The sequence below is a fragment of the Penicillium atrosanguineum genome, assembly GCF_028827265.1.
Source record: "Penicillium atrosanguineum strain IBT 20685 chromosome Unknown utg000007l_segment0_segment0, whole genome shotgun sequence".
In the NCBI taxonomy this organism is placed as follows: Eukaryota; Fungi; Ascomycota; class Eurotiomycetes; order Eurotiales; family Aspergillaceae; genus Penicillium; species Penicillium atrosanguineum.
In genome coordinates this window covers 834,933-857,328 of record NW_026623139.1, presented here as the reverse complement: position 1 = coordinate 857,328, position 22,396 = coordinate 834,933, and the positions used below count along the sequence as shown (strand labels likewise).

At 50.8% G+C, this 22,396-nt stretch overlaps 9 protein-coding genes across 9 annotated transcripts; 4 read left to right on the top strand and 5 right to left on the bottom strand.

Moving 5' to 3' along the window:
* Window positions 1-2,689: 2,689 nt before the first annotated feature.
* Window positions 2,690-4,915, top strand: N7443_008517 (transient receptor potential ion channel family protein; the record flags this gene model as incomplete). Its single annotated transcript, XM_056888573.1, has 1 exon — window positions 2,690-4,915. The coding sequence occupies one exon, from the start codon at window positions 2,690-2,692 to the stop codon at window positions 4,913-4,915; it is 2,226 nt and encodes a 741-aa protein (XP_056737875.1).
* Window positions 4,916-5,783: 868 nt separating this feature from the next.
* Window positions 5,784-7,073, bottom strand: N7443_008516 (putative U1 snRNP complex component Yhc1; the record flags this gene model as incomplete). Its single annotated transcript, XM_056888572.1, has 6 exons — window positions 5,784-5,853; window positions 5,898-6,093; window positions 6,177-6,263; window positions 6,322-6,447; window positions 6,509-6,610; window positions 6,812-7,073. 6 exons carry the CDS (start codon window positions 7,071-7,073, stop codon window positions 5,784-5,786), a joined length of 843 nt encoding a protein of 280 aa, XP_056737874.1.
* A 2,623-nt stretch (window positions 7,074-9,696) lies between these two features.
* Window positions 9,697-10,067, top strand: N7443_008515 (uncharacterized protein; the record flags this gene model as incomplete). Its single annotated transcript, XM_056888571.1, has 2 exons — window positions 9,697-9,908; window positions 9,941-10,067. The coding sequence occupies 2 exons, from the start codon at window positions 9,697-9,699 to the stop codon at window positions 10,065-10,067; spliced, it is 339 nt and encodes a 112-aa protein (XP_056737873.1).
* Window positions 10,068-11,094: 1,027 nt separating this feature from the next.
* N7443_008514 (DUF3602 domain-containing protein) lies at window positions 11,095-11,580 on the top strand (the record flags this gene model as incomplete). Its single annotated transcript, XM_056888570.1, has 1 exon — window positions 11,095-11,580. The coding sequence occupies one exon, from the start codon at window positions 11,095-11,097 to the stop codon at window positions 11,578-11,580; it is 486 nt and encodes a 161-aa protein (XP_056737872.1).
* An 877-nt stretch (window positions 11,581-12,457) lies between these two features.
* N7443_008513 (AP complex mu/sigma subunit) lies at window positions 12,458-14,198 on the bottom strand (the record flags this gene model as incomplete). The annotated part of the gene is made up of 7 exons (XM_056888569.1): window positions 12,458-12,604; window positions 12,641-13,100; window positions 13,152-13,529; window positions 13,567-13,688; window positions 13,738-13,866; window positions 13,913-13,952; window positions 13,999-14,198. The coding sequence occupies 7 exons, from the start codon at window positions 14,196-14,198 to the stop codon at window positions 12,458-12,460; spliced, it is 1,476 nt and encodes a 491-aa protein (XP_056737871.1).
* A 259-nt stretch (window positions 14,199-14,457) lies between these two features.
* Window positions 14,458-16,260, top strand: N7443_008512 (alkyl/aryl-sulfatase; the record flags this gene model as incomplete). Its single annotated transcript, XM_056888568.1, has 1 exon — window positions 14,458-16,260. One exon carries the CDS (start codon window positions 14,458-14,460, stop codon window positions 16,258-16,260), a length of 1,803 nt encoding a protein of 600 aa, XP_056737870.1.
* Window positions 16,261-16,370: 110 nt separating this feature from the next.
* On the bottom strand, window positions 16,371-18,139 carry N7443_008511 (fungal specific transcription factor domain-containing protein; the record flags this gene model as incomplete). The annotated part of the gene is made up of 2 exons (XM_056888567.1): window positions 16,371-17,330; window positions 17,381-18,139. Coding segments are annotated over 2 exons (1,719 nt in total), but the record flags the coding sequence as incomplete, so codon positions are not given.
* A 737-nt stretch (window positions 18,140-18,876) lies between these two features.
* Window positions 18,877-19,642, bottom strand: N7443_008510 (peptidylprolyl isomerase; the record flags this gene model as incomplete). The annotated part of the gene is made up of 4 exons (XM_056888566.1): window positions 18,877-19,026; window positions 19,131-19,262; window positions 19,366-19,535; window positions 19,606-19,642. The coding sequence occupies 4 exons, from the start codon at window positions 19,640-19,642 to the stop codon at window positions 18,877-18,879; spliced, it is 489 nt and encodes a 162-aa protein (XP_056737868.1).
* An 820-nt stretch (window positions 19,643-20,462) lies between these two features.
* N7443_008509 (actin-related protein ArpA) lies at window positions 20,463-21,724 on the bottom strand (the record flags this gene model as incomplete). Its single annotated transcript, XM_056888565.1, has 3 exons — window positions 20,463-20,525; window positions 20,585-20,899; window positions 20,957-21,724. 3 exons carry the CDS (start codon window positions 21,722-21,724, stop codon window positions 20,463-20,465), a joined length of 1,146 nt encoding a protein of 381 aa, XP_056737867.1.
* Between the last annotated feature and the right edge of the window lie 672 nt (window positions 21,725-22,396).

Sequence of the window (22,396 nt, the reverse complement as noted above, 5' to 3'; positions counted from 1 at the left end):
CAACTTGATGCCTTGTTATTCGGGCACCAATCAGAGATGAATTGGGTATAGTTGATGAGACGATCCATAGAGCAGTTCAAGCATCATACGGTCGGACGCGTTCATGAAGCATCTACCATCTTGCTGCCTAGTCCTGTGAGATGTGGACAATTTGAGATAGATTGTACCACCCCACTTCTCTGCGAACCGACGGTGCCAAGGAGTATAGAGCTTTGAAACGAGGATAAAAGTCGTGTACAAGTACGGGTGCAGGAACGTTTGAGCCTATACGAATACGATAGGCAGATGCGCGCAGACGCCGCGCCCTTGGCCAGCTCCAGAAGCGGGTATCTGATTCACTATACGATAGCGCCGGACGGCGAAGTACCAGTACCGTGTCTTACGCCAAGCGCTCGGATCAGGGAATGGCTCTTGGCTGTCAATAGGCAGGCGGCTGTGCTGCCGAAAAGAATTCAACTTGTAAGATCGGTGTTACAGCAATTCCTGCTACAAGCACCTGACTGAGGCATGCAAGATACTCAACAGCGATCCACCTGGGCGGCGGACAACCCGTCTAAAACGATTCGTCTGTTCAAGGTGCATGGACCAAGCGGCTATCACCACCCTAAACAAATACAGAGACTACAAATAAGAGTGTAAGGCAGAGATTTCATGGCACAGTAGAGCGAGGGCGAATCAGGAGAGGCGACGGACGGGGGGAAATAGACGAGCCATGAGGAGCCACACAATTGGCGCCAATTGAAACCCTGATCCAAAAATAGTGGCCGACTGAGCCCGTAGGGCGACCCATGGCTCATGGGAGCGACGACAGCCCATGTGAGGCGCGCATCAGCTTCAGCTTTGCAGGTCGCACATGTTCTTAGGTGAAAATGGCGTGCGATAGGGTTGGAGACTGGACGGGCTACACCCACGTCATGCCGATCTCAACTCAAGGGCTCGATCACCATATTCCCCCGCGATGATCAGGAGGGAGCTCGGCTGAGAAGTCATCGGACTAGGTCAGTATGCCCAGTGTTCTAGAGCGCACGTGGAGACTTCCAAGGTGAGCCCTTAGCGCCCGGAATCTGACACCGAACATGTTTAGGTGAGGTCTACGTTTGCAGCAATGTGTTATGGATTCGGAGGGCCAAGGGGTCCCGAGGCTGTGCAGGCGCTAAAGCCCCCGATACTTTGATTGCGACCGCTCGTAGATCACCCAGGGTTAATTTTCGCAAATTTAATTTTAATCGATCTTTCCATTTGACTGGTCTTGTGAGAGACAGATTGGTCTGATGGGGTCAGCCACTGGCCTACACTCCAGTATATCCTGGGTCGGAGGGTCTGATCTTTGAGACATGTAGAATTGTTAAAATGGAAACAATGGGTCGGAGTCTTTTTGTTTACCCCCTTGCTCCATTCAGGGGTCCAAGATATTAGCCTCGCCAGTGCCATCAGGCAGACGAAATTCGTACCTGAGGCCAAGTACTCTAGGTCCCATGCAGAGGGCCCCCGGGAACGGTACAGTGGCCGCGAGGGTAACGATATGCAGCAGAGATCCACTAGGGGAAAGAGGGACACCAACCATCATTCACATGAATTGACGCACTCCACAGTTCCCTGGGGGCTGATGACCTAATACGGTCTCTGCAGTCCATTGATGACCCGCTAGAATCCGCCCACGATCCATCAACCGCTTTCGGGGCCCAGAACCACTCTTGAGGACGCGCGTGCACAGTACTTCATTCTATGGAGTTGATAACTTTAAGTCAACAAGTAAATAGCCCCGACGTAGGTAGTGACTCCCAGAGGGCGAGTGGCGGTTAAGGAATGATGAGCAATGGCAATCATGATCACACATTCAAATGTACACAGGTGCCTTAATATAGACCTCCCCCTCTTCGGGCTTAGTACACAAGAAAAAGGGACCAAGGAACCCGTGGTCAGGGAAACAGACTGGAACGCTCGTAATTTCCCACTATTGGGCCTGGGCGCCCCCGCTGGGGTCCCTTGACGGGCGGATTACCATACGTTTACGATACCAGTCCACATTCCACCCGGACCCGCCTGTCCCTGAGACAAGAGAGGCAAAACGCTCCAATTCTCCCCCATCTTTGAACTCCTTCTTCTTTGTACAACCCTGCTCAAGGGATCTTCTCGCAACTTTATCAACCCTGTACTTCGGTACTCCTTGGCCCATACTGTGTGTGTGGCCGTTTCGCTCGCTCTTTTCCCAACTACGATATCTCTCCCTTTCTTCCAACTCGTTCAACTTCACGGCCTCCATTCGCCTTCGCCTTCACTTCTTACGCCCTAGCTTCTACTCTGGTAGCAATTTGCTTCGTCGCCATTCGGATCCTCGTCCATCTACTCTCCTTCAACTCAACAGCTACTATACCAAACCCCTTGTTCAATTCGATACTCCGATGACGCTATAAAGGGTCGTAAATAAACCGACCCATTATCGCATTCTCCATATCCGCTCGCCTTTGAAAGGTAACATCTATTGTCACATCTCGCGCGACCTGTGGAATTCCAGCAGTTCCACTCTATTCACCAACTCGGCCGCCAGGACACTTCCGCATCCGGCGGTTGCTAACGTGGTACTCGGGAGTACCGCTCTGACAATCGCCGTCATACTCTTTCTCCCCGTCATCTATCTGCTTCACTGGAATTTTTTTCCTCCCACCGACCTAATTCGCATAACGCCAAAATGAGGTCGTTAGCGCTGCTCACCTTCTTCGTCGCCTTTTTGGCGCCGTTGGTGTCCGCAATCAAGCTCCTGGAGTCCAATGCGCTGAACGTGTGTATGGAGTCTAGTAATTTCACGGCCACCTACTTTAATGTCGTTTTCTACCCCAATAACAACACCCTCACAATCGGATTCGATGGTGTATCTTATATCTCCGGCAAGGTCATCGCGGACATGACCCTGACTGCTTACGGTTATGAGGCCTACTCGAGCACAATCGACCCGTGCGATATCTCCGGCATGGGCATGTGCCCTATGGCACCCGGTCCCATCGATCTGGGCCCCGTTTCGCTTCCCCTTCCATCGGACACGGCCTCTAATATTCCCGGTATCGCCTACACGGTTCCCGATCTCGATGCGACTGTCAAGATTGTGATCAAGAGGAAGGATACTCTAGAGACGATTGCTTGTGTGGAAGCCAACCTTTCCAACAATAAGACCGTCTATCAAATGGGTGTCGCATGGACGACCGCTATCATTTCCGGTCTTGGTCTCGCAGCATCCGCTATTACCTCTGGTCTGGGTCATTCTAACACCGCTGCTCACGTTGCGGCAAACGCCCTCTCCTTGTTCGGTTTCATGCAGTCTCAGGCCATGATTGGTATGATTTCGGTTCACATGCCCCCAATTGTGGAGTCGTGGACCCAGAACTTCCAGTGGAGCATGGGTATTATTCGTGTTGGATTCCTGCAGACAATCTGTACCTGGTATCAGCGTGCGACTGGTGGTACTCCTTCCACCGTTCTCTCTCAGCTCGGCGATACCTCCGTGGAGGTGCTGCGCCGCAAGCGTGACTTCGTTGATCCCGCGATCAACATGATGAAGCGTGTGCTCAATTCGCGAGCTCTTAGCTCCATTACGAAGAGATCCGACTCTAGCCAGAAGCTCTTGATTGTGCGCGGTATCGATCGTGTTGGATTCCGCGCTAACATGGAGGAAACCAACATCTTCTTAACCGGTCTCATTTTCTTCGTGGTCTTTGTCTGTGTCGTCATCATCATTGTCGCGTCGTTCAAGGGGGTTTGTGAGTTGCTGGCTAAGAATGGCCGGATGAAGAGTGATAAGTTCCAGGACTTCCGTAACGGCTGGAAAGTTGTCTCTCGCGGAATTCTGTTCCGCTTGACTTTGATCGGTTTCCCCCAGATGTGTGTACTCTGCCTTTGGGAGTTCACCCAGCGGGACTCTGCAGCCGAAGTTGTTTTGGCTGTAGTTATGCTTCTATCCTTGCTCATTGCTTTGGGCTGGGCTGCCCAAAAGGTCATTCGCCTCGCCAAGCGCTCGACTACTATGCACAAGAACCCGGCCTATATCCTGTACTCCGACCCCGCCGCTCTCAACAAGTGGGGCTTCCTATATGTGCAGTACCGGGCCACCGCCTACTACTTTGTTGTTCCCTACCTGGGCTATATTCTCGTCAAGTCTATGTTCATCGGTCTGAGCCAGCCTGCCCCGGTTGTCCAGACTGTCGCCCTGGTGATTCTGGAGGCTGGCATGCTGATTGCCGTCTGCGTTCTGCGCCCGTGGATGGACAAGAAGACCAACATCTATAACATCTCCATTGCCGTTGTCAACTTCCTCAACGCAATTTTCCTCTTAGTCTTCTCAGACGTCTTCAACCCTCCCGGCATGATGATTGGTGTCATGGGTGTCATCTTCTTCGTTTATAACGCAGCCTTCGCTCTCGTCCTCCTCGTTCTGGTCCTGATTGCGTCCGTATATGCCGTTGTGTCGAAGGATCCCGATACCCGTTACCAGCCCATGCGCGATGACCGTGGCTCGTTCATCAAATCTCAGACTCAGCTCACCACCGAGTTGGATGCCTTGGGCGCCACCGCCCGCGGCGACGTCAAGTCTGGGCATTACAACTCGAACCCCTTTGACGATGACTCTGCCTCTATCTCGAGCGGCAACGGTGCCAGCTTCGGCCACCACAACAATCTGAACGTTGTCAACAACGCCCATGGCCAGCCTCCGCACTCTCCCGTGGACCCATCAGTGCCACTATTCCCCAGTAATGGATCTCCCCAACGGGGTTCTCCGCCCGGTTACGACCAGTTCGGCCGGTCAGCGTCACCCCGGCCGGGCAACTATGGCGATGCGCCAGTCGGCGCGTCAGCCATGGCACCCACATTCAGAGCTCAAAACAATGCCAGCCCATGGCAACGGGGAGCCGGCTACGACCACTAGGTGCAGCCCCATAATTCTTGAATCATTTTCCTGAATTTTCTGAGATGAAGATATATGATTTTTAGCGGGCAGCGATGGTCTATGATCCTTTCCATCCGCCATCCTTTTGGGTCCGGTATTCTATTGTTTTGGTTGTTGACACTCTGTCCCCTGCTTTTCGTCGACTTGCCCTTTTTCTTCTCTTCGTGCGCCTCCGGGCGTTCTTTACCCTCCCACGGGAGCGTCTTTACACTAACTTTCTCTACACCCTTCTTCTCTTTCTCCTTCTGTCTCAAAACTTTCCCTCCCTCGGTAGGAGGTTCACTCGCGGTCGACGTGTACTCTTTTCTTTTCTTTTGCTTTACAACCTGGCGTTTCTGATGCATTTGGATTAAGGAGATCGGCCTGGGTTTCTCGTGGGGCTTCGGAATACACAACTTCCTTTTTCTGTTCCAATGTACCCTACATGGGTTCGCGCGTTTCTTTGTGCGCTATAGTACGTGCAAAGTAGTCTTAGTGTTTTAAATGAGATCTCCTGTACTCTTTCATACTAGATGGTCCTGGTATAGAAATGGGTGCTTGGATATGAATTGTTTCAAATGTTTGATTTGTCTAAGACCCTGGATTCTTTATTGAAGCTTCCTCTTGTGAATTTTGCAAAGTTGAGAAAGTCCATGTCCGCGACGCAGAAACCTGTTTATGGAAGTTTCTTGTGAAAACAGAAAACGCTATTGTACACCGTTATAACGCCGAAGGAGGTTCTTTTGCCCTTTCTGGGACAGTTCTTCGATCGAAGATGTCAGGGCACCAAAGGAGCCAACGTGATCATGAGTAGGATGGAGGGTTCATCCAGTGAGAAGACGTTGAAATAGGAAACCGTAAAGAAAATTTAGAGCATAACACCGCACCCCAGTGGAAGATTACCACCGGTCTCCCCGGCCAGGAGGCGGGGCATACCCCTCTGAGCCACGGGGCCCAGTGGGGATGGGTGAGTGCGACGCACCGCCGTGAGGAGGCATCGGAGGAGGGAAAGCACCGCCCATCCCGGGTGGGGGGGATCGGGAAGTTTGCGGGGAAGCCACCAGGGGGCGGGGGCAGGCCGCCGGGCATGTTGGGAGGGGGAGGGAAGCCTCCTGTGGGAGGGGTGCCGGTAGCGCCCACGCCTGGGAAGGGAGGCGGGAATGGGAGACCACCAGGAGCTAATGGATAGAACAGGGTGTTGTCAGCAGGCTGTTGGCCATGTTGTTTGATCCGTATGATAACCTGTGGGTGGACGACTTACGAGGCAGCATTCCTGGGGCGCCTGGAGCTCCGGGAGGTGGGAGGCCTGCGAGGCCGAAGGGAGGGGGCGGGCCTTGTCCGGGAAGACCTTTCATTGTGTGATTAGTGCTTGGTACTTTGATATAAGGCTGCGGAAAGGGACGTACCAGGGAAGCCGAAAGGAGGAGGGAATGCGCCAGGGACCATGGCGGGATTGGGCAGAGGCTGGCCCTCAGCGGCGTAGGAAGAAGTGATGGAATCGATGACTGATTGAGCCTTCTCTTGGCCGATCTCTAATGAGCATTGTCAGTCATGCTCGGTCAATTTGCCGGGTACATCAAGTTCCAAACTCACGCTGGTAGTACTCCACCACGTTGCGAAGGTGGTTGCGGCCGGAGTTATGCGCCTTGCGCACGCTCATCGAGTCGTGCGTGAGGTAGACATCACAGTAGTCGCCTGTAATCGAGCGAAATGTCAGCACCTAGCTCTCACATTGCGGAAATGGTGGATATGTGAGGTTCTATCGTCTCGCCGGGTCCGGAACCAGGTCGATATAATAGGGAGATCGCGTGGGGATGGAAGTAAAACTAGCTGCACCTACAGAAGAGTGCAAAGAAAGTTAGCTTATTAGTTTAGTCAGATGGAACCCAGGGGTACATATATTTCGGCATCTTGTCGGCTTATTCTGCGAGCACTTGGCCGCAGTTGCGCGCGAGACGAAAATTCCCGTTGGGGATGGGAATGGCTCGACCGGGGTCTGAGCTTTTCTCGAAGAGCGTGAAGCTTCTTGGAATATCGCAGACTCGGCAAAGGCCCTTGCAATAGGCGGCGAGGCGAATAGTACGGAGGACAGTGCTAGACGGAGGGTCGCAGGACGTTGAGCAGCTTTGATGGCGAGGAGCATTTGGCGGTGACGCATGGCAAAATTGAGGCTTATCAGGCTCGGCTTTGTTTCGGTCTCATGCTGGGTAAGCTCCTTTTCCTTTTAGGGTTCAATGAAATTTTCTAATATTGGCTCGGATTCCACAATAGCGGTGCCTTTACAGAGACTGTACCCCTTGTAACATAAGTCCTCAAGCATAAAACTTTCAAGGTTGCCACGTATTTGGCATGCCAGACGGAAGTACATCATAGAAAATCAATTCGAGCAAGCCCTAGAGATATAACAAATCCTACAACAAAGATAGCTGCTTAACTTGATAGGCAAGCGAGCCCCGGCTATCAGATACCGAATGTCCATTATTGAACAGACAGATGTACCCTTCTGCAAGGCCCACGTGATTCTTCGATGTGGTGGAATCGATCCACTGCGGGAGCTGACAACTCGGCCCGTTCAGCCTCATGTGCGACTCAACGATCCCGAAATTCGTATTCACTGAAGAGAAGGACTTAATAACAAGTCTCACGCCCGATCTTAGTATATGTTTACTTCGTTTTGAGGCTCACCATATCTTCATCCAGTCCACCTTTACAAGTGTCATCAACTCTAACGAAGCAGTTTTCGGCGAATTGACAGCTTGACGGGACACCAACATCCGTGTGAAGTACTTCAAACTCGTAAAATCGGCGTTCAATGTGTAGAGACAAGCCTCTGCTCCTATTCCTGCTTCAACGTATTCCTTATATAATTGCTCCTCATCTTGCCCGCTCCCTTTGAGCAGATCCAGCATGAGCTGGCTTCTCTCTTCACAGTTCTAGAAACAGCACAGGGGTCTGCTACCTCTGACTCCACCGAACTGTACTGCCTGATCAAGAAAGAGCTAAAAGCTCGTGAAGATCACGCACAACGGCGAGAAAGAAACCACTGCACAAGAGCTACAGAGTGCGAACACCAATATTCGACTTGATCATTTCTATACCCAGAAAGAATGGCCTCAGATATGAGCTTCACAGGTGCTGTGTAGTTACTGGGTGGAAGATGTATGTTTCAAGCACCCGAGGAATAAAGAGGAGCCGATTTCTTGTGTCGAAGAAGAGGATATACATTTGTGAAGCAGAACTAGAACCACCGTCGACACCGCATTCTGGGTTCACTGCGGTAATGGAGATAAAGATATTGTGGTTTTGTTATCTGACAGGGGTGCGAATGTGTATGTAATGAATAAGGATAGAGAGGCTGCTATTGGTGAGGCTGCGAAAGAATGGGCATGCAGGCATCGTAAACATACTTATTAGTCATGGAGACTATCACGGTGCTCAGTCTCTCGATAGTGCGTTTCAAAGAGCTACTGAGAATCTGCATGTAAAAGTGGACTGATACCTTTCGGGAATGTCAGTTGGACTCGTTACTAATGTAATTGACAGGAAATCACGAGAATAGAAACCTGGTACCTTGAATGAAGTATATGAGACAAGGTAATTATAGACTATGATACTACACTTGCATCCATTAGCTCGAGTTTTACTGCCTAGGCAGTAGATGCAGCTACCTGAGTATATCCACACCAGGGTAGTTCTCTCGTGATTCAGCTACTGAAACTGGGGTTCAGGCATACCATAATATCAACCAATGGACCTGTCAAGTCTTGACCAACGACACCTCCCCAAATCCCAGTATCCATAGCACAATAAACCTGACACAGGATCTGGCAAGTTGGAAATCCCAGAGCTTACCGCCTACCCCCAAGGAAACGTAATGCAATCAGGAATATTGCAATCCTTGCATAGAGAGCACAGAGCACATCATATTACAAGTTCTACATGCAACGTCTCAATACAAACCCAAAATCACGCAATCGATTCGCAACTACATTCGGCATATTACAACTAAATCACCACGCATGGAAGGTGCGCAAACACCTTGCGTCATCGAAACACCTTTTCCCGGCAGCACCGGTCATCGGTAACCGGTCCCGGTGGTCTCGACCAGCGCTGGACGATAATCATGTGTCATCATGCTTCACCATTAGATAATAACGTGGGAGAGACAACCGCCAGGTCCCTGGTGTCTCCACCTAGGTGCATGGCGAGGGTTTAGAGAAGTGAATGGAATCCCCATAGCCTGTGCACTGAGGGAGGGGTATGCCGTTTGGGATATGGGGTCGGTTAATCCCGCATTGGGTACGGGGGATGGCGGGGGATACTCGTACTTGCCATGGTTCCTACTTCTCGGTAGAATCCATTGACTAATTGAGGCGTAGGCGTAGGATCCATTCTTTGCTATAGTTGGAATGAATTGCATCCCCCCCCCATCAGGTGAGGCGGAAATGATTCCTGCAGGACAGGGGGATCCCGAGGCACGTCTATTCTACCTGGAATAAAGTGCGGAGAAACCGACGCTCATACGCTCGGGCAGTATCACGGGGTCTGATCAGACACTAGACAGCGCACAGTGTGATCTGGTAGAATTGACGGGATCAGCCACCCAGAGGCAGAGGCAGAACGAATCCTGTCGGAGTCCGGGGAAATCTGAAAATCTGGGGAAAGTCCTCGCACTGACAGCAGGCTGTGGTTGGCCGTCGGCGCCGTGGTCGGATCGCCCAACCAGTCAGCGCAGCTGATCCTGAAAATTTTCACGATTACCGTTTTGGTTTAGTCTCGTCATGCCCTGCCTCTCTTGGCCTTCCTTTGTCTGGGGAAACCGCTATTTTGGGTTCCAGGGCAGAGCCCAGGGGTTTGCCGAGACAGACGAGAGACGTGTTCTTACTGCCGTTTACCGTATTGCGGCAATGCCGGCTATGGAAACGCTATTGAACATGGCCCTTGACTATGGGCGTCTCGGCATGCTGGGCATTTCTAGCTTCTGTCTCAAGGAGTGCGTGAATTGTTCTAGGTGATCGCCCCCAGGGTACCGCGCGAACTGACACTAGGAGTCGCCCTAGACCGGATCAACGGGGCACAAGGGGAGAAAATTATCCCGCAAATTTCATCGCGATGGAGTCATGGTACTGCGATCGGCAAGACCGTGAAATGAGATCTGTACGGAGTACCACTGTATCGAATAAAAATGTATTGTTTTTGGGGGGGGGAACTACCTTGATGTTCGATTGTGGTGTCGGTGTCTACCTTGATGGCGTGAGCTGCTTACGGGTCAGGCTGAATGGCGATTGACCATGGGATGGTTGACTCATTAGCAAATTCTACGGTATAGAGCCCGAAATAGAAAGACGGTCCTCGAATGATGCAATACATCGTGAGCCAGTCCTGGTCACACGGGATATCCTATGGGAGGACGATGGCGACAGAGAGTACCGAGCCGAGCCACGAGGTGTCAGGAAAATGGATGCGGTGAACGCGTATTACCAGATTTGTGCGCTGGGTTCGGTCTAGACATCTCATCGTGGACCATGAGGGTTTTTTCGAGGAGTTTCCTGGGGGTAATGGAAACCGCCCATTCCAGTTTTCAGACGCCGAGGGAGTTCATTGGCGCCCACTGCAGTTTCTGTTACGTGTGAAGCCTGTTTATTGGGGGCTCAGGGGGATGGGACCCAGTCAGATGACTGCGGCCAGCGACGGCCTGGTCGTTAAAGCAGCGAGAGGAAAGGGGTGGATTCAGCGGAATTGTCGAGCCCGGTGGTCCCATTAGCCCAATGATACTGCCGAGTCCAGTCACAGGGCTGTTGCCGGAGCACCCACGCTTAGCTCAGCGCCCCCGAACAGGAAATCCCTACTTGCCGCTTCAGCCCCTATGACGCCGCCAGTTCCAGGTGAAAAAATAAAAAGAAATGAAAAAAATTCCCCACAAGTGACCCAAGGACCCACCCCATGCACCCATGCGCCGTGTGACCCGTGGATGTCGTGCCTGGCCATGGTGACATGGTGAAAATTGCTCGAAAAAATGACTCCATTAGTTCCATAGTCCCCATCCCACTATATAACTTGGCCCCCGCTGTGATGTTTGGGTCCATCTGCAATTTGCTAAATTTTCAACTCGCTTTCACTCTGCACATGGACTTGTCCTCATTATAGCTTGCCCTGCAGCTACATACTTCACATCTACAATGCCTTCTTCAAATTACCGCGTGGTTGAGCCTCATCCCTCCGTGCCTCACACCAGCCGCCCGGCGGTGTTCACTGGTCGCGGAGGCCAGGGTAACGTTATCAGCCTGAAGAACACCAAGACCACCGACTCTCGCTCGGCCACCGGCCCTGCTTCGCTCACTCGTCTCAACTCGCGCGCGCCTTCTACTTTCACCTCCGGCCGCGGCGGTGCCGGCAACGTCCACAGCTCCAGCGAGCGCGCCATCTTCAGCTTCGACGAAGAACTCGAGCGCGACCTCCGCCGTGCCGCCCCAGTCTACCACGTCGGCCGTGGCGGCGCCGGCAACATGATGTACCGCGACGACGCCAGCTCCAGCCTGAGTCGCAAGTACTCGGCCGGTAGTACCGCCACCAACAGCAGCACCGGCTCCGTCGCCGATCGTGCTCGCGACATGGCCCGCCGGGGTCTCGAGAAGGGTTGGGGCAAGCTCAAGGGTGCCGCCTAATTGCAACACCATCATGATAATCACGACATTCACGAACACCCCAAAAAGTTCTCTTGCTTTTCATCTCGCCTCATTCGCCTTTCAACTTCGCCTCCTCGTTTAATCCCGAGTTCGTCACAGACCAAGGGAACGTCGTCTTTCAGACGCAGTGTTTTTGCTTTCCAGCTATTACGTCGCCCGATACCCCTGTTCTCGCGACTTGGCATCGATATCAACTTCGATACCCCTGCGGGGGGATATTTTCTGGTGACAACTCTCCAATCATCATGGGTCGGCGTTTTACATGCGCATCACGCCAGGTTCTGGAATTAGAGTGAACGGTTTCCTCTTCCTTATGGACTAAGCATTTCGATCGCGTCATTTAGATACTGAACGTTCAGCATCTTGCATCGTCCTTCCGGTGTCCCATGTATTTTCTTTTTCTTCTCTGTACCCAGATTTCCCTTTGTACCCTTTTAGTTATTAGTCTTTCAGATTCCCCCATCGCGCCATGGCTACTACTTTTCTAGCTTCGGGCTTAATGAAATACATGCCGTCGGCAGTCTTCAAATATTCAATTATTCTCCACAATTTTTTCACTAGATAAATTTTCTATTTTTTTTCTTCGATTTTTTCGTAGATCTCACTGTGGACCTTGCGGTGGACAATTTTGGTCGGTGGGCCCCGATGGCGACATGGAAAATGGAAGTCGGGCCGGCCTTGTGCCACCGCAAAACCTCGCACCGACTGTAAGCGCGTTGGCCACTTGGCCACTCGTTCATTCTAGATTCTATTTTTCGGTGCCTGAAACTGGATTTATTCCGAGGTAGTATTCTTTTCAAGTTTTATGTATCATTTTCCAGGATCATCCACCCAGGTAGATCATTGGTGGATCCCCTTACAGCGTGTAGTAGAATCCCTGCATTCCCTCGATTTCCAGCCGACCCTGTCTGGCTTTTCGATTAGCAGAGTGCATGTATACAGTAAGAAGCCCGGTGACTATAAGAATCACACCATTGCATCTGCCCGATTCTCCCGTTAGCATCTAGTTCGGTTGCTGGGTGTGGATCGTGACTCACACAATCGACGCAATGATGCCGGGCAAATACTTTGGTGTGTCCTGAGATCGGAAAACCAGCGCTCCGATGATACCGCCCATGCCCCCTGAGGTGATCAGACTGGCGCTGCAAAAGGCTCGTTTCCACTGTCCTCGGATGTTGTTCGCCTGCCATGCCAGTACGGCAGGGATCGTGGCATTGCAACCAGCACAGACGAGGAAGACGCCGAAGTATTGTACTCCGGGTTGGGCTGCCCATTCTAGTAGACACAGACCGATGATTGTTTGTAGGGCGTTATAGACGATGATCGGACTGCGGATCCGCCATTTGTCGCCCAACCAGCCTTCGGTGTACATTGTGATAGCTGCGAAGAAGTATGGCGGTGTAGTCAGAGCCTGCGATGGTCCGACGCCGAAGCCCATCTTACTGGATAGAATGATAGGCAAGAAGAAGGCCAAGGAGTAGGCGACGACGGTGCTACACCTATTATTGATATTAGCGTCTTGATACTTTGTAAGAACAGGTTCAACCTACAGGAAGATCATTGCAAACCCCCAAACTTTCCACTCCAGCGCCGGCATAAGGAACGCAGACCATGTGAAAGGCTCGTCTTTGGCATCATGGCGATCTTGGTCAATTTTGTGAATGACAAAGTCGATTTCTTGCCGCGACAGGAAATGTCGTGCTTTGTGCGCATCTTGTGGCAAGTCCACGAGAAGTAAATATCCGATGACAGCGATGACGCATGTGAGAAGACCCTCAATAACGAAGATCCATTGCCAGGCTTGTAGTCCACCCAGTCCGCCCATTTGTGAGATGCCGTAGGCGAGGATGCCTGTGAGGGATGAGCCGACTATACTAATCAGGTAGAAGGAGGAGTAGCGTTTGTGGACATCGTCTGATAGTACGCAACTGTTAGCAAGTGGGCATGGAGCGATGACGGACGGACACACATCGAGTATACCACAGTGAAAGTACATAGACTGCGCCAGGGAATAGGCCCGCTTCAAATGTTCCTAGAATGACGCGCAATCCCAGCATCACCTTCCAGTTGTGGATGAAACCGAAACACTATGCTACCATAAGTTTAATGAAGATAGGAATGGTTCATGAGACTCACCATCATCACAACGCCCCAGAGAAATGTGATTCCCCCAAGGAAAGCCTTAGGACCCAGCTTGCGGACGATGATCGAGCTCGGCAACTGAAATATAACATACGGGACGAAGAAAATCAGGACAACAAGGGACTGCAAAATCAATAGACTGTTAGGAATGGTGACAAGGATAACTAACATAGCGTGACCCAATCTCCAAGCCAAGATCCTTTTGCATGCTAGAATCTGTCAGTCAAACTTGATATCTCTCAGCGTTTCACGTACCCTGCGATTGATGCATTTCCCAGATTAGTCCGGTCAACCAGACTGATCCCAAATAGCAATCCCAAGCCAGTGATAAGCCGCCTATCAATCTTGTGCACGATCTTCCGCTGCTCGCGTGGTGTGAAGCTGAAGTCATCAGTTGCTGAGCCCGTCGAGTGATCGGCCATCTCGACCTGCTCCAAACTTCCTTTGAAATCCATTTGATCCAAATTTAATCAGTCAGATAATTACAAAATACCGGGATCCACCCTGGGATTCGACTTCTTAAAACCTGGGGTAGAATGCGGGGGTACCGAGTCTACTTCGGTATATTCGGTCCATGTACCGAGATGATACCGAGATGGTCATAACTCGGCACATTGACGCCATCTAAATAGCCCCACCACCTGAACTATTTGAGCTGCATGATATGCCACATTCATTCCTCCTGTCAAAAAAAAAACTCAATTCATCGCTACAATGTCTGATTTCGATAACGCGAAGCGTGGCTTCCTGGGAACGGCTGAGCCATGTACCTTCAAGACTGCGGCTGGTCGGACAGCCTGGGATACACAGGAGTATGCATTTCTGCAGAGTGACTGTCCGGAAACCGTGAATCCAAAGCTGTGGCGTCAGGGCCAGCTTACCTACCAGCATGGCCTGTTCGAAGTTACAAAGGGCGTGTACCAAGTGCGTGGCTTCGACCTCTCAAATATGACACTGGTGGAAGGAACCAAGGGGGTCATTGTTATTGATCCCTTGGTCTCCAATGAGTGCGCTGCTGCTGCTCTGTCCCTGTATAGGAAGCACCGCGGTGGTCGACCGGTCACTGGGCTGATCTATTCCCACTCCCATATTGACCACTTCGGCGGTGCCACCGGTGTCCTGTCCGCAGGCACAGAGAATACCATTCCCATAGTCGCCCCAGAAGGCTTCATGGAAGAAGCCACAAGTGAGAATATCTACGTTGGACCTGCAATGCGCCGCCGCGCTAGGTACATGTACGGCTCGAGTCTACCGAAGAGCGCAGAAGGCCAAGTTGGCTGCGGCTTGGGGCTAGCGACATCGCAGGGCACCACCTCCCTGATCCCACCCAACGTCCTAGTCTCAACTACTGGCGAAGAAATGACCATAGATGGAGTCCGCATTGTCTTCCAAATGGTCCCCGGAACGGAAGCGCCTTCTGAATTCAACTTTTATTTCCCGGATACTCAGGCCCTGTATATCGCCGAATGCGCTACGCATAACATGCACAATATCATCACTCTGCGCGGTGCACTTGTTCGTGATGCTAAGGCCTGGTCGCGATACCTGGACGAGAGCATCGCTCTTTTTGGCGATAAGTCTGCTGTCCTTTTCGCCGGACACCATTGGCCAACATGGGGCCATGAGGAAATCAATCGCATGATCTCCGAACAGCGAGACATGTACTCCTTCATGCATGACCAGACGGTCCGTCTAATGAATGATGGTCTGACGGGTGTTGAAATTGCCGAGATCCTCAAACTACCTCCGACTCTCGATAATGCCTGGCATTTGCAGGGATACTACGGCTCTTTGAATCACAACGTCAAAGCCATCTACCAACGCTATATGACCTGGTTTGACGGTAATCCCGTTAATCTGTGGAAGCATACCCCCGTGGAAGAGGGTATTCGGTATATCTCTTGTATGGGTGGAATTGACCAGACAGTGAGCTTGGCAGAGGGCTTTAGTTCTAAGGGTGATTTGCGTTTCGCTGCTACGTTGCTAGGACATGTTATTGCTGCGGACCCTAAGCATGTTGAAGGGCGCAAGCTACTTGCTTCCGTGTTTACGAAGCTGGGATATGGTTGTTTGAATGCGACTTGGAGAAACTTCTACCTTACTGGAGCTCAGGACTTGCAAACCCCTCACACTGAGAATCCGTTATCCGCCATGGGTACACCCTCACTGGGTCCCCTGTTGACTGTCGAGCAGTGGTTCTCTGGGCTTTCGGTTCAGATTGATGGGCCGCGGGCTGCGAACGAGTCGTTTATTATCGATGCTGAGGTTACGGATCAAAAGGAGACGTGGAGGCTTATTCTTAGCAATGGGGCTTTGTCTTACAGATTGTTATCTGACAAGGTTGGCTCGTTAGAGAAGGTGGGGTTGCATTTAAGAGTCACGAAGGCTGAGCTACGGCGGCTTATTCAGGGCGAGATTGACGCTGGGTCTCGAACCGTTGGAGGAAATCCAAAGTTATTCAAGAGACTTTTGCAGTTCTTCCCATGGGGAGCTACGGCTGGGGAAAGTCATTTGTGAATATCTTAGGCAGGTAGTCAGCTAGTCAAATACCACGGAACAATTGAATGAGGAAGGAGAAGTGAAACAGTGAAACCCTTTCGGTATATTCAAGAAGTATTTCAAGTAGATCAGGAATCTAAAAACCCAAGCTGGAACTCATTAAAAATCCAATCCAAATCATCATTTCCAGCCTCCACCATCCTATCAAGCATCTCTTGATCTCCAAGTTCATCACCACCACCCTTTACAAGCCCCATCCTTGGACTTAGCTCACTAGGAAAGGGAAACAAAGCTTCCAAGATATCAAAAGACAATTGGCCAGACCAGGACTCTGCAGTCTGCCAATCCTGGCCATCCCCAATATCATCCGACACCCCGGCCTCAACACTACACAATCTCCCAACAATATCCAACAATACCCCAGCAGGAGGCCATTTCAACTTCATATACCGTAAAGAATTAGTAAGAATAAGCAGTTCCTCCCCACAAAGTCGATCCTTGCCCTGACAAGCTGTGTTGTGGCAAATCTGAGGCGCACAGCCAACCATCAGGAACCAATTATTGATCGGCAAGAGATAGTTAATTTCATCGCGATGTGTTATCTCTTGATAGAGGCGGGCTATGCAAGATGAGGCGACCAGGGATGCGGTTGAGGCCGTTTGAGGTGAGATGGCGTGGCCGAACAGGCGGAAGAAGACTATTAGACAGACGAAGTAGTTTATATGGACCTCGTGGATGTCACGGCGGAAGACGTTGCGGCTTCGGCCGGTGTAGATTTGGAGCTTGAGCGGGAGGTTGTGTATCCAGTCCTGAAGGGATTGGAGGAATGATGTTGCCTGTATTGTGTTAGAGTATTGAGATGCTCGTGGAGTAGAGATGAGTACTTCTTCTTGAGAGATGTCGCTTTTTCGGCTGTGACGGTCTACTATCCGGCCGAGAATCACGTTGAGGTTTGTATACTCGATGCAAAGCTCAGCTTGAAGATCTGGGATTTCGAAATCTTCAAGCCTTAGGGGTCGAATGTTGAAGTCGAAATCTCCAAAGAGAGAGGGCCGGCCGAAACAGGCGGTCACGAGCTTGTCTTCGGTCTGTGAATTGATTCAGTAATGGCCTTCCAGACCAACAGGAAGAAACTCACAAATAGAAACCACATTATTCGACGTGCATTCCCTGGATTTGGAAGCTGGGCGTAGGTCTCCTCGCGATGAAATCCCATTTGTTGGGCTAGGCGAGTTGCCGTTCCGATCCATTGCCATGAACAGTCCAGACTGACCACTTTAGGAGGGGTGATATTTCTGAGCGCAAGAATACAGAGCGCCTTTAGGACATTTCGCTGATCTGGTTCGTGGTTCGCGTATAAGAGGGCTTTCACTTTGTTGTAATACGGTTCGCTCTCTTCGACAGGCGAATGGATGCCCGAATATCGGAGGATTGAGCCTATGAGACAGATAGCTTGAGTCAAGATTAACGAAGGTTGGTCCGTTGATAAATCAGCTCGATCGATGATGGGAGCTCGGTGGTAATGATGGTTGAAATAGGAGTCTCCGTATGCTTCGATCTGAGAGTTCGGCGGTAACGAAGTGGCTCCTACAGCTTGTAGAAGCTCTTTAGAGAAGCTGTCACGCATTAAGTCCACAGACTCGGATACTGCATGTGCGTGAAGAGGTGCAAGAGGGGACATGAATGATTCCTTAGCAACGAAGGCCTGGGGTCCGGCAGAGGGTTTAGTGGCTTGAAATCCATCTTGCGAATCCTGGTTCGACGAGACAGGCGAGTGTAATGGGCCGATGTTGTCAGATACACCAAAAGTAGATCCTATATTGTGCGAAAGGGGCGGTTCAATGCGCTTGGGTAGAGAAACAGAATTCCTGGTGATGTAAGGCCTGCGACCACGACGTCTAGAGATTGTCAGTGTCTGGCGATATTGGCATTGGAGGTATTAGTAACCGACCGACAAGCTTGGTTACGTCTTCTGCAGTTGCTGCAGACTCCACCTATTTGATCCTCGAGATCACATCGCACCTAAAGCTCCTCCGTTAGTTCCGGGCCACTAACAGAGGTGTTGTGAGGTAATACTTTTCGCCCATGGCAATTGAAGCAGACAACCCTTGCCCGTTCAGGCAACCCCTGCTTGCCAAGCATGACAGAATTGACAAGAGCTGGAGAAAGGCGGAGCAGGGATCAAGTCACCTGCAGGAGATGCTTGATGTTCATCCAATTAGTGCTTAGTGCCGGTGTTTCGCACGGGGTCAGACAATCCAATCAGGGCACCCAGACTGGATATTTGAATTGACTATGGAGCTGACAGACACGAGAGCAATGCCAACTCCCTGAACATGGGACCTGTCACTTGAGTTGACAGCTGGAGCCCTGGAGTCCTCGGCCAATGGCGTGTCCCTTTTCGCGGCTCGTCATTTAATCCCCGCACTTCAGCCGAGGCACCATTGAGGAAAGCTTCGTCAAACGCTTACGGCATGGCGTGATTGCCGCTCCAGCTGTGTTACATACAGACGATTGGTTCAAGCTGTTCAATCTAAGCCAGTTCGGATACAGTCACTTTGTTGGCAGTACGACTATGTAGTCTTTGAATTAATCCAGTCTCCTAGATCGTCATCTGAACTAGCGTAACTTAATCTAGACAGTTCCACACTTCTCGATTCTGATCATAGAGTTTGTCTTTCCGTTCTTGGTGCCCTCAGCCTCGATCTTCGACACAATATCCATTCCCGAGACAACACGGCCGAAGACAACGTGCTTTCCATCAAGGTGGGGGGTAGCGACAGTCTATAGTAAAGTTAGAAATCATAATTACAAAATAGTACATAATGCAAAGCACCATAGCTTTCGTCTGAAAAGAATGGAAGGGGTAATCAATTGGGAAAACTCACGGTAATGAAGAACTGGGAGCCGTTGGTGTTCTTTCCAGCGTTAGCCATGGAAAGCAGACCAGGCTGGTTGTGCTTGTGGATGAAGTTCTCATCCTCGAACTTGGCACCGTAGATGGACTTGCCACCGGTTCCCTGTACCAAGAAAAGAAGGTTAGTCAATCGATCCATGCATCGTAATTATCAAGTAGAGAAGTGGGGTGGTGGGGGTAAGAGATATTAGAGATCGCTAACGTACATTGCCCTTGGTGAAATCACCACCCTGGAGCATGAACTTGGGAATCACACGGTGGAAGATGGAGCCGCGGTATCCGAAGTTGTTCTGGCCAGTGCAGAGCTCCCGGAAGTTCCTAGCAGTGCGGGGAACAGTGTCATCGAACAGCTCGAAGACAATCTGTCCGGCCGGAGCTATATTGTGTTCAGGTAAGTATACTTCTTGGTCAAGTTATTAGAGTATATCAGTTTGGTCGATTCTTACCCGATCCAATGCTGACGTCAAAGAAAACGCGAGACATGTTTGCGATATTTAGTGATGGATGTTGCATGTAGTCGATGGTTGGGCTTTTCTTCCTCGCTGGCGGTCTGGGATGGCAGAACCAGGCTCAAACGGGGTTAGTCTAATACTTGCTTGTCAAAGGTGATGTTCGAAGAAGCTGGGTTGGTGCAATGGCAATGACAACGACACTGGCAAAGGTAGCATACCTGTACGGGTCCTCAACTAATTCATTTGGGGTAGATTTAAAAGGTAATTCTTGAAGATCTAAGCTCAAATCCTGTGCTCGGCTAATCTTTGTTTTTAACCTCTTTGTTCCGCCCATGCATCCATATTTATTTTAAAGCGACGAATCAATTATCGGTGACGGATGAGTTCTTGCTAGCGTTGCAATCAATGGAAAAAAAATGCCTTTCAAACTTGAAATCATCTTAGTTGTCTAGTCATGCCTTACAGTGCGGCTACCCCGGTAATATGTGTACCCACAGTCCGTCGTGAAACACGAAACTCCCGGTAAAAACAAGAAAGAAAATGTATTTCCACTGAATCAATAATATGAGCGGCAATATGCCAAATATGTCACATCGCAAGGCATGGACAGGATGAGGGAGCACGATGGTAAGGGGTATCAAAAATCGCAGATACACGACTCGGACAAAGAGTATCGAAGTGATCGCTTGGCACTTCGTTGCTGCTGTGTGCCATGCACGGTATTGACAACAGTAGTGCATGGCAGCTGACTCGGTCTGAGAATGTTCTCTTTCTCATTGAGGGTAGAATGTAGGAGATTGGATGTTGAGGCGTTGGCAATTCACGGTTGTACAATGTAGTGGACCTGGTCTTTAAGCAAATCGCTTGAAGATGACCTCCGGGTCCTCATGCCATTCGTCCGCGCTAACCCACATCTGCAAAGAATCAGTTAGCTGTTAATTGTTATACAGGTACCTTCACAGTTGATACATACCTTTCTGAATGTGCTGAGACCGGCGAGAATGCTACCACCAATCCAGGTGGTGTACTTGCGCTCCGCAGGCGCCGAAATACGAATCTTCATGTCCTCAACGGCCAGTCGTTTGATCTCGCGCATCAAACGATCAGGGAAGTTCTTGCAAAGTGTTGATCCTCCAGAAAGCACAATGTTGAGATATAGTGATTTGCGGAGGTCGAGATCTGTACGGGTGATAGCATCCTGCACGATCTGATGCACACCGGGGTACTCAAGGCCAATGAGTTCGGGGTCGAACAGGATTTCGGGGGCGCGGTAGCGTTCTTGGCCGATCTGTGTAGGAAAGAAAATTGGTATGGGTGGTTTAAGTAACATCAGGGCACGACTTACCTTGATCTTGTGTCCATCGGGCAGAACATAGTCGACTGCCTTGGCGTCCGACTTGTGGTAGCTGTTCATCCACTCCTTCTCCTCACGCTTGGGATCCAGCGAGACGTAGCAGACCTTCTCCTTAATCATGCGTACTACCTCCTTCTCAGCGCTTGTGTGCAGCACATGGCCGGCCTTTCTCAATAATAGTTGCATCTGCTCAGTGACATCACGTCCAGCAACATCGATTCTCCGGATACTGTTGGGAATGGCGAAACCTTCAAACACGGGCACGGCGTGGGAGACACCGTCTCCCGAGTCTAGGACCACACCGGTAGTGCGTCCAGACGCGTAAAGAGACAGTACTGCCTGGATGGACATGTACAGGGCAGGCACGTTAAATGCCTCAAACATCAACTGGGCGGCAATGTCGCGGTTGGCGCGAGGGTTCAGCGGGGGTTCAGTGAGCAACACGGGGTGCTCCTCGGGGAGGGTCTTCAGTTCGTTTTCGTAGACATAGTGCCAGATTGACTCCATATCCTCCCAGTTTGTGACAATTCCATGCTCAAGGGGATACCGAATCTTCAACAGTCCGCGGAGCTCCTGTGCGCGCGAGCCGATGAACGAGTCGCCCTCTAGACCGCCAGCCATAACCCGCGGATGCTTGGGACGACCAACAAACGAGGGGAAATAGCATGACGGAATCTCCTCTCCTGCGAAACCGGCTCGAATAGTACCACTGCCATTGTCAATGACAATTGGCACGTTGTGAAGGGTAGCCTCAGCCATTGCGGGGATGCGTGTGAGATCGAGGAGGTCGGGGGAATTGAAGGCGCGAGTATCTGGGACGGCCCCACGGCCTAGGATCGACGACTCGGGGTATCAGGGGCGCGATCAGAGAGTTGACAGCAGGTATATGCGCAGTGGGCAACGTTCGATCTCGAGTCAGGAGTGGAGGGTTTTCGCGTCGGGAGTTGTCAACAAGGAGCTTGGGCCAATGATGGAGGCCGATGCCGCCTACCCACTCCATCCGTTTATTTACGACTTTTGTAGGAGATCGAGTTCAATGCTGGGAGGCTATTTGGTTCAAATCCGCTCGCCGGTCCATTGCCTGATTTTTGGTCAGAATTTTAATAGCCTTACTTGTCAAAGTCATCTGGGTTGGTGGTGGGAGCATGAAAAAGGCCATCTAAGTACTGACCTGCAGTACACCTAACCTTGATCAATAGTTCCTTGACTCCAGAGCTAGTAATAGCCATATATATGGCCCAGGATTTCCTGGGTAATTTTGATGTGCACCATAAAATACGCTTGTATGGACCAGCAGCCTCTTGGTCTACCTTGGAACAGGCTCCATTGAAAATCCAGTCATGAATCATAATAATGTTAGAACCTGAGAGGTGTTCAAAAGCTGGTCTTCACAAGCTTCCTGGAAACATAAGCCACTACCTCGTTATGCGA